Raw genomic sequence first — 11385 nt, 5'->3', positions numbered from 1 at the left:
CTGGATAATTGAAAATGGAAAGGTTAGGGCTTACTGTGTAATGGTTGGATGGGTGAGAATTGAGAAATGACCTGAGTTCTCTGTTATCACTTTAATCGATCTATGCTCCACTGGTTCATTTTTTGGGATTTATCATTCAATTAAGAAGACCTAAAAGACAATGAAAGAATAAGTTATCCATAATGATCTTTCCCAAAAGAAATAAATCTAAGCAACTTTAAAAGGGAAAAGGAGATTCTTAGAATTCCAAAACTTACAAAAGAGATAGCTTTGTAATTTTAGTGACGTCAAGAAAGTATGCAACCCCATTAATTTGTTCCTGAATCTTGTTGGTTCCTTTTCAGATAAACAAACAAAGTTCTGCAAAAGAGGAGGGCTTGGGAAACCCACACCTCTGCAATTAGCCAATTACTGGTCTCCTCGAGAAATTCCCTCTCTCTCTCTCTCTCTCTCTCTCTCTTTCTCTCTCTGCCCATCCAAAATGTCAAGAGTTTTTACTGCTTTACTGTTCTAAGTTCAACAAGCACTGGTAGCAGCAGCAACTGTCCCAAAATGCCTAAATTAAATTCCATGGTCATTGATGATAACAACTACCGCCTTTAATATTTAAGCAAACCGAGAGACACCTCAAAGCTTTGAAGCCCATAACTGCTTTCTGCTTCTTCTTCTTTTTCTTCCTCCTCTTGTAGCTCACTTCACTCCCCAGTCCTATCTGAACTCAGAAAATGGCTGGGATCTTTGTGAAGTCGCTGTTACTCTGTTTTGCATGCTGCTTAACCTCCAACCTTGCTGCCTCTACGGCAGCCTTGCCTCCGATGAAAACATATATCATCCAAATGGACAACTCTGTTTTACCAGACTCCTTTGCAGACCACCTTGAGTGGTACTCATCCACTGTGCAATCAGTTCTTGCAAAGCCCACTACAGAGGATGATACAGAAGAAGCTGCGGCGGACAGGATAATCTACAGTTATGGAACCGCTTTCCATGGTTTCGCAGCCCAGTTGAGGGAAGAAGAAGCAAAGAGACTAGAAAACGGCCATGGTGTGGTGGCTCTGTTTCCTGAAACTCTATATAAACCTCATACAACGAGAAGTCCAAAGTTCCTCGGGCTAGAACCAGAACGCAGTGTTAGTATCTGGGCAGAAGACCACTTCAACTATGATGTTGTCGTTGGAGTGCTTGACACTGGAATTTGGCCTGACAGCCCAAGCTTCAATGACACAGGCATGGGACCTGTCCCCAAGCACTGGAAGGGAGCTTGTGAGACTGGTCGCGGCTTTGGCAAACACAATTGCAACAAGAAAATTGTGGGTGCAAGGATCTTCTATCGAGGGTATGAAAGTGCTTCAGGTGAGATCAATGTACATGAAGAGTACAAATCACCCAGAGATCAAGACGGCCATGGCACTCACACGGCTGCCACAGTAGCGGGCTCGCCCGTGCCAGGTGCAAATCTTATGGGCTATGCCGGTGGCACGGCAAGAGGAATGGCCCCAAAAGCGAGAGTTGCAGCTTACAAGGTTTGTTGGCTAGGTGGTTGTTTTAGTTCAGATATTCTGTCTGCAATCGACCGAGCTGTAGCTGATGGTGTTAATGTTCTATCAATTTCCCTCGGTGGTGGGGTCTCTTCATACTCTCGTGATAGCTTATCGGTTGCTGCATTTGGAGCCATGGAGAAGGGGGTTTTTGTTTCATGCTCAGCTGGGAATGGAGGACCTGACCCATTCACTCTCACAAATGTTGCTCCATGGATCACCACCGTTGGAGCTAGCACCATGGATAGGGATTTTCCAGCCTCTGTGAAACTGGGTAATGGTAAATTTCTCTCTGGTGTCTCACTCTACAAAGGCCCGAGAAACCTCTCGATTAATAAGCAATACCCACTGGTTTACGTTGGCGGCAACTCAAGCAGCCCTGATCCGTCATCATTGTGTTTGGAAGGTACTTTAGATCCACATACTGTAGCAGGAAAGATAGTGATTTGTGACAGAGGAATCAGCCCAAGAGTGCAGAAAGGTATGGTGGTGAAGGAAGCAGGAGGTGTGGGCATGATCATAGCAAACAATGCTGCAAATGGAGAAGAACTAGTTGCAGACAGCCATCTTCTTCCAACAGTTGCTGTTGGAGAAAAGATTGGGAAATTCATCAAACAATACATGCTTACTAACTCACATCCCACTGCAACTCTAGCCTTTCTTGGAACCAAGGTAGGAATCAAGCCTTCTCCTGTAGTTGCAGCATTCTCATCAAGAGGACCCAATATGCTTTCACTAGAAATTCTTAAGCCAGATGTGGTGGCTCCTGGAGTGAACATTCTTGCAGCATGGACTGGCGCTGTTGGACCATCGAGTTTATCTTCAGATAAACGCAGAGTGAAGTTTAACATTCTGTCTGGAACATCAATGTCTTGCCCCCATGTCAGTGGAGTTGCTGCTCTGCTCAAGGCCAGGCACCCAAATTGGAGCCCAGCTGCAATTAAATCATCTCTTATGACCACTGCTTATGTTCATGACAACACAAGGTATCCGATCATAGATGCTGCAACTGGTGCACCTTCAAATTCCTTCGACCATGGAGCTGGCCATATTAACCCATCAAGAGCTCTCGATCCTGGCCTGATTTACGACATGGGTGTGGAAGATTACTTCGAATTCCTCTGCACACAGAATCTGACGCCGATGCAGCTCAAAGTCTTCACCAAGTCCTCAAATCGTTCCTGCAAACACAGTCTTGCAAACCCTGGAGACCTGAATTACCCAGCCATATCTGCAGTACTTGCTGATCAGCCCTCTAATACTGTCTTGGCACTCCACAGAACAGTCACCAACGTTGGGAATCCTGTTTCAACATACCATGCTAAGGTCTCCAAGTTCACCTCTGCTACTGTTACAGTGGAGCCAAATACCCTCCACTTCACCATGAAAAACCAGAAACTGTCTTTCAAGATCACATTCACCACAAAACCCCAGGAATCAAAAACAGAGTTTGGAGGTTTGACATGGACTGATGGCATTCACAGGGTCAGAAGCCCAATTGTAATCACATGGATGCCAAAGATCTAAGCATTCAACACTTTTCTTTTCTTTTTTTTTTTTTGGAGCATAGTATAGTTGTTTCCTTAATAAACAAATGTATCACAAGGATTTCTTTCCATCCCAAGAAAATATATATATCCAACAGCTTTGATTGCTCTTTTCCTTTCATATAAAAAAGCGTGAAAACAACGCCATGATTTTGCTAACCTTGCTGGTTTGGAAGCCCACTTGGGTTCCGGGCCCCAGACTTGGTAGTTGGTTCAATGGATCTGTTGCTTGGGCCACACCAACTCATTCGCTTGATATGGGTTTTGCTTCTTTACAGCTTGATATATATGGGGCCGCACAGCCTCACTCGCAAAGAAATTGGAAATCCTCCATCATTCTTGTTAGCATTTTTTCGATTCACATTGATTAGTATCCGACCTGTCGAGCCAGAATCGACAACCCCCAACCCCCACCCCCACCCCCACACCAAAAAAGAAAAAAGAAAAAGTGGGAACTGGGGAAGGAGAAGAATTGAAACAGGCTGTGAACAGATCAGGTACATCAATCTAGACACTATATTTATGTAATCCCCCGAATTGTATGCGCAGAAGCCTTCAACATCTGGTTCACTTTTTTCTTATGTACAGAGTATTTTTACTGTTTTGGTCATGAAGAAATCCTTGTCTTTCTCTTCGTTCCCTTTCGATCTTTTCCTTTTTCTTTCTGTTCTAGCTGTAGTAGTCGCTGCTGCTGATGCTCATGACATTGGGAGGGGAAAAAATGAAGTGTTGAAATGCATTTGGGAGCAAGAAGGAGCCAAGGCCACTCTGCCTTAAGACTTTTGTGTGGCAAGTCTCATAGAAGACCCTAGGAATCACAGTGCAAGTATGCAAGAGCTGTTGATCATTTTAATGGAATTAATGATGGACAATGCACGGATTGATGAGCTCTATAATGATAACAAAAACTCCAGTTGAGATTTTATGGGTCATTACATGTTTGTAAGGAAGTGTACTCCACCATAGGGATCAAAAACGCAATTGATGCCTTCAAATGTAAGGATTACTGTATTACTCTTGATTAAGTGGAAATGGCATTTTATGGAAGTCTTGACTAGTGAAGATCACCTTTGCTTAAGTGGAAATGGCCTTCAAGGATTTTAAAATCACCTTTGACAGTAGATTTTTTCTACCATTTATTAATTCTAATGTTACCATTCTGCCCTCGATATATTATTTTAATAATATTGTTGAAAAATTCAATTTTGAAACTTGGTATATATGTTTTTTTTTACTTCTTTTTTTGGTGCTAAAAGCTTGGTATAGCCAATGGTCGAGATCCTCAACCGTCCATTTCGGTTTATGAACACACCAAAATGGACGAGATCGAAATCTCAACCCAAATTTCGATCTCGATCGTCCATTTCACACTAATGCGCAGCATTGAAGTCACACCAATAATATGAGTGTCTAATAGATTGTTGACAACATTAAATGACCCACTTATTACCAAAAATAAATGACCCACTTCCTCTCCTTGACTTGTAGAGTTTTGTACTTTCATTACCTTGGCCTTAAATTGGGAATAAAAAAATTTTTTTAAAAAAAAAAAAGGAAGAAGATCGAAGAGACTTTTGAGGTGTTATTGCAACTTATTCTTCAAAATAGGATTCAATTTTTATCACTAACTAGTGATGATGGACGTGTGATGTGTTCTCAAATATAATTTTTTATTTGTATAATTTACTTTTTTAGTTCCTTGAGTTGAATTTAAGTCTAAAACTTATATATTTTCTTCGTAAACAATTGATTAAGTAGTTTCTTATAATATTTTTTAAATGCCCCCCTCCCAAAACAAAAAAAAATTACATCATTACTATGGAAACACCCCTAATATGCAAGCCTTACATATAGAGATACACTACTATTAGGACCATTCAAACAGGTTCCAATTAATGATTAGAGTTAAAATATGTGTTAAAATGACTAGAATATCCCTGAATTTAAATATATTTTCAAAGTTGAGCCATTGGGAAATGAAGGGCCTGATGAAGTTGAGTCATCTTTAGTGCAACAATAAAGCTATTGATCTCAAATTCTGTCCATTTTGTCACCTTCGTTGAATGTGTCATGAATGGTCTAAGGAGATAGAGAAGCAAAAGGGTTTACATGAAGTGATGACAAAAGAATTTAGCCATCAGATGCCATAACCCTACATCTGAGGCAAACAAAAGCAAGTAGGCAATACTTACAAGCTTGACTAGAACAACAGGCGCGAGATACATTGTGGATACATATTTAAACCAATTCAATTTACCTGTGAAACGAAGACGTAAGAATGAGGGTGCATGTGTTACGTTTCTACTCCACTGCATGGTCGTGTATCCACAACTATGTCCATCCTTCCTTTCACTTCCCCAAACACCTCCCTTCCATTGTCCACTTTTTTGCAAATTGAATAATTCCAGTGTCTAGGCTAGGATTCATCGCACACTCATCTGCTCTCTTTTTCTTGCTTCCTCTCATAACTGGGTTGCAACAAAATTGAATATAAGCATGAACAATGAAGAAATCATGGCAATGAAAATTGGATAGGGGAATTTCATCCTATGGAACAGAAAATCGGTAATCGCACAGTCAGAAAGAATGTACATAGTCTTTATCGCTAGGGTTACTTTCACCACCAAAGCAAACAACCGTACCCTCCCATCTATGCCTAGAATCTGCAATTAGTAAAGGATTAACCCATTAATAATCCCAATAAATATGTATCAATCTAATAAATAAATAAAAGACTATGCAAAAGGACATAATTATCCTTAAAAGTAAACTAAATTTTCTTGTTCGTAGTCATAGCTTTGGTAGGAAAAAGACAAGGTGGAAGAGTATATTGGGAAATGAGAATTGTAAGGGGTAAGTTGTACGGGATCTCATTTTTTTCTTGAGAATACAGAGAGACATCGAACATCATATTAGGTAATTAATATTTTCTTGAAAAATGTGGAGGGGGAAGTTGAGTGTTTAAAATTATTTCAATAAATTCAAATTACAATTTCGGGCATAATTTATTAGCGATTTAAAGGTTCAAGTGATTAAATAGATAAAGGTATTTGAGGAAACCGAAATGTAACTATGTCCCTTGAGTTCATGCTTTTATAATAGTAGTATGATGATAGTATGATATGATAGTATGATAGTATGATAGTATGATTAATATTTTCTTGAAAAATGTGGAGGCGAGAAATTGAGTGTTTAAAATTATTTCAAGAAATTTAAATTACAATTTTGGGCATAATTTATTGGCAATTTAAAGGTTTAAGTGATTTAAGTGATTGAATAGATAAGGGTATTTGAGGAAATCGAAATATAGTCGTGTCCCTTGAGTTCATGCTTTTTATAATAACTAGTAATTAGTAATAACGCACGTGCAAATGCACGTGTGATGTGTTCATGAATTTTTTTTTTTTTGTGTAATTTATAAATTTTAAATTTTTTCCCCTTCGAGTTGAATTTGAGAGATGGTTTGCTGCCATTGAATTCGAGTGAGCAGTTTTTTAAAGATCCCCAAACCACCTTCCTGTTCATGGTGTCCCTTAGGTTGATGTGGAAAACCATTAGGTTACAAAGTTATCTTTAATCTTTATGGAAAAGATTGAAAATTTATCTCATCTTTTTAGAATTTCTGGATCTATAGCATTAATCATTGCAGCCGTAACCAGGTCCTTACCTTCTTAAATTTAAGCAACATGGTCCTTTCCTCATAAACAACTCTTGTTTTTGGTAAACAAAGCACTCTACACATGAAACAACGAAAAAGCAACAATACTTGAAATAAATGGAAATGAAGACTTATGTATGTCGAATTAGAGTCTAATTCCATAACCATTCACCATATGCCATACTTTACGAATTGGTTTCTTAAGAGTCTAAACAATTCTTGGTGCTATAACAGATTACCAAGTACTACAGGAATTCAACTTTCACAATACTTTTTTCCTTTTTTTATATTACAACAAATGAATTGACCGTATATTCTGAACTCCTCCATTTAACACGCACTTTGAAATAAAATTCAACTCAACTAATGGCCTTCTCATAACCAAATGGGATCCACTAAATGAAACCGTTTCACCATTCAACCTTGTTCAAACCATATCTATTGTTTAACCCAATGGATCCTGATTCCTTGACATTGCTTCTTCTAAGGTAATCTTCATCATATCGCTTGTTCATTTACCTGACCTATATAATAAATACGGATCCGTGTTATCAAATCAGATAAAAATAAATGATCAACTGGTCACTTTGTATGATGGTCCATTGACAATAGCATTATTCTGCTATTGGAGAAATAAAAGCAGCTCTATCTGGATGAACAAACAATGAAGGATGGAGTATGCGGGGTTTGGATGAAGGTGGAAAAGTATGATCAAACCCTAAGCACTATTGAATTTATATCAATAACATGGATTCACTACCCCCTTCCATTTAATCTTTGAGAAAGAAAAGCTAGTTACATGAAATCAAGCAAAAAATAGGTAGAAAAAACTGCTTACATTGTTCTTTGGTGTCTTAGCTGGTTGCTCCTCTTCACTTTTCTCCTCATCTAAAGAGTTGTGAGAATTATTGCTTTTAGTTGATGCTTTTGTTGTCAATTGCAGAGCGTGTTGCCATAATTTTTTTAGGAAAAGAAATCCCATTAAGCATTCACAAAATTGTGCAAATTTGAATTATCAATTTAGTAAAATATCAAGCTTGAGAAGCTTACGTTATTATTTGGAGCATCCGCAGGTTCTTCTTCCTCTTCTTCCTCACTTTCCTCCTCAGATGAACCATCCTCAAAATTACTGTTCTCCTTGGGTGCTTTATAATTGGTATTAGAAAGCTTCGCAGGTGGTGCCTCCTGCATTGAAATTGGCCAAGCTAAATGAGAAAACTTATAAACAGAAAACAATATGTAAAAATTATTGAAGAGATGATTATGATATTTCCCAAGTGGCATATTATATTAGAAGCCTCCAAGCACCAAAGGCCCTGTATACAACCCATTCAAAGACTTGTTCCTAAGCAAACAAGCCCCTTTTGGTGATGTATCTCACAAGTAGACATAACAATAATGCTCAGCCGTTCCCAATGTAATGTGAAGTTTTGACATTAGTAAAAACCATATTATCTTCATTCAACCGCTGTATACACCCAGACCCGAACCCCACTCTACCCTAAAAGAAGAGAAATAAATCGTCCATGTTGTTAGATATTCACATAACATTTATTCCTGTTACGCTTAGAAGGGAAAATCATTTTATAATTGAAAATGTGACACAATAGTCACATCTTCCACATCTGACTGCAGCAGCAAGCAACTTGTTTGTTTGAGAGACAACTTTAACCAATTTTTGGGTGCTGAGAAAATATAAAAATTTAGACCAAAACTCACATCATCCTTGTCTACACTGCCGTCTGAATCAGAACCATCACTGGATTCATTTTTCTTCTCATAAGCTACTGCATAGCCATTTATAGTCTTAGCAGCCGGCAATTCATTAACCTCTGCCTCAATTTCCTAAGAAAATAATAAAATATCAATAGTTACAATGAAATCACTTAGCATGCTACATTCTAAACTGAAACTAAACCCACTGGAATTTAGAAATAAAATAAAATAAAATAAAACAAAATAAGTAAAAGATAAGGGAAAAGAACTTGATAGTAATAAATTTTATCTGCATATTTTGACTCATGGTGTCTTGAAAATGAGTTAAGAGAATACTGATATGGAACTATGATAGATAAGACAAAGAAAGGCAACAAAACAAGCGGAGATATTACAAAACCGAGATTAGAAGAACACCAGAATAGACCTCCTCTCCGGATTCTGAGGAAATATCCTCCCCTCTCCGGATTTTGAGGAAATATCCTCCGCGCTAGTTGGGTCTTCCTTCTTTTTTTGTCTTAATGTTTTTGTTATGTTTCTTCAAAAGCTCTTGCTCAGCTATCTTCTACTTCTTGGCACTCACCAGTTTCTCCAAGCTCTCCTTGGCATTCCTCTCACCTAAAAATGAAACAAAAGAAAACCACCCAAACATTAATTGATAACCATAAACACCTCAGGAACAACAAAACTGCTTATTAAGTGTAAAAGCTAATACCTTTCTTTGCTGATTTTGTAGGTGGATTAGAAGAGACAACTTTAGCAACCTGCAAGTAGTAGTTACTTTAGAAATCACTATTCACTAATCAACAAACGCAAGCTAACGGAAGAGAAGTGTAAAAGCTAATACCTTTCTTTGCTGATTTCGTAGGTGGATTAGAAGAGACAACTTTAGCAACCTGCAAGTAATAGTTACTTTAGAAATCACTATTCACTAATCAACAAACGCAAGCTAACGGAAGAGAAAAGAAACTCAAACCTGTTGAACTGCTTTCTTCCCCATTTCGAACAGTTGCAGTGAAGTCCAAAAAGTTCAAGGTAGGCTGGAGTTGTCAAAACCCTAGTAGAATTTTTAGGGTTTTAGAAAGAGAGAAAATATCTAAGCCACTGCTAACACTTTTATATTCGAAGAGACTCATGGTAATTTTTTGCAGTTTCTTCCAAGCAGAGAGAGAGAAAGAGAGAGTCGCAGAAAAACCTGAAAAAGGGTGTATAGGGAATGACTTTGGAGTAGTTAGAGAGAGGAAGAGAGAAGATTAAAGGGATCATGGGTAGAATCTCGTTGTGGAGGTAGATCTTGGAGAGGGAGAAATGGAGAAAGAGGTTTAGGGATGGATGGAAGTCAAAGATTCTAGAATAGAAATGGTTTCTTTTGTGAATGAATATTGATTTGGATGAAGAAGCTTTATGTTTTGAGAAAACCACTTGGATTTATCATTTAAGATGGCAGGTAATAGATAATTAATATTACATTAATTATTAGAATACAAAAGGTTAAGTTTAAAAGTTAGCCAGACGCCAATTATCTTGGAAATTAGAACATTAAAAGTTGGAATACGAACCCATTGAATTTCATCAAAGAATAACAATAATTATACTATTATATATCAAATTACAATTTTAGTCGTTTTTAATTAATGATTTTATGGTTAAAAGGATTGAATGAATAAGGGCATTTAAGAGAAGAGAAATGTAACCATCTCTTTTTAGTTCATGCTTTTATAATAGTAATAATAATATGATATGATATGATAGTATGATATAATACTATAATAGTATGATTTACGTAAGAACTGAAGAATTTATTCAATCAATTTCTGATAAGAAAATGAATAATCCATTTTTTTATAAATGAGTGACACTTGCTCACAAGTCACATCAAATGATTAATGTTAAATTTAAAAGATAGAATTTTGTTTTTATCTTAATTTAACGTCAATCCTTTAATCTAACATGTGTCATATATTAGATTAAGATTAAAGGGATGACGTTGAATTAAGGTTAAAAATAAAAATTCTATCTTTTAAAATCTAACATTAACCCTTCGATGTGAATATGTATCAGTCATCTATAAGAAAATAGTATTCATTCCCCTGTCAAGAAATGGACTGAATAAAATTCTTAAAAATGAAAAAACCGGTTTTGTCTCTGTCACATTCCGTTTTTTCATGGGTCGATTTGGTTCATTTCCAAACCGTAGAAGTTCGGTCTACGTAACTCCATCCAAAGGTAACAGTTACCGGTCCAATATGTAATGGTCTACATGATTTTGGTCCGAACGGTTGATATACCCCGTATGGTCTCTGAGTATTTACGACCGGTGGGCAACGGAGAGTTGTCAGTAACCCGTTGCCAACCCGTACTGGGTTTCTGACACCCAAGAAAATCCGATTTACAGTTCTTCTACCATCTCTTCCTCTTGAGAAGGGTTTCTCTGTATCGAGAACCTAATCAAAACGTACGTGTTTAATTGCATTACGACATCAGATCATCTCTTGCGAATTACGCCACGTGCTCTGTTCTCAGTCGACCTAGAAAAGGTCGGAAATAAATATTTTCTTAGAAAATAGGTGAAAAGAAGAGAACATCCAGTTAAAGACGCGAAAGCGTGGCAATAAATTGATGGGCGACGTGACTCATCAAAAAGTACCATTGTGGTCTACTTTGATTGGGCCACGTTTCAGAGGAATGAAACAAAAGCCTTGGGGATGGCACGCGTCAGGATCTAGGAAAGCCCAAACTTGAACTCATCTTTGGCGAAAAGGAAAACCACGGTGAGAAGGGAACCGTCTCACTCTCACATCAAGAGAATTGAAAATACAATAGACACGTGTCGACAATGTAACAGCTAGTAGTCGGTGAGGGGCAAGGTGGGGCAGTGCGGGCAGGTGACCGTAGAGATGGCTTTTGCCGCTGCTTCTACCAAGAA

At 37.8% G+C, this 11385-nt stretch overlaps 1 protein-coding gene across 1 annotated transcript; it reads left to right on the top strand.

Annotated features, from left to right (window-relative positions):
• The first annotated feature begins 511 nt into the window (after window positions 1-511).
• On the top strand, window positions 512-3185 carry SBT1.3 (subtilase 1.3). The gene has a single exon (XM_089142541.1). It carries the CDS (start codon window positions 726-728, stop codon window positions 3063-3065), a length of 2340 nt encoding a protein of 779 aa, XP_088998667.1. The 5' UTR covers window positions 512-725; the 3' UTR covers window positions 3066-3185.
• Window positions 3186-11385: the final 8200 nt, after the last annotated feature.

Source organism: Hakea prostrata, chromosome 1 (genome assembly GCF_041222555.1).
Source record: "Hakea prostrata isolate BN-2017 chromosome 1, UWA_Hpros_2, whole genome shotgun sequence".
Classification (NCBI taxonomy): Eukaryota; Viridiplantae; Streptophyta; class Magnoliopsida; order Proteales; family Proteaceae; genus Hakea; species Hakea prostrata.
Note: the sequence above shows the minus strand (reverse complement) of the source record. Positions and strands in the feature narration are given on the sequence as shown.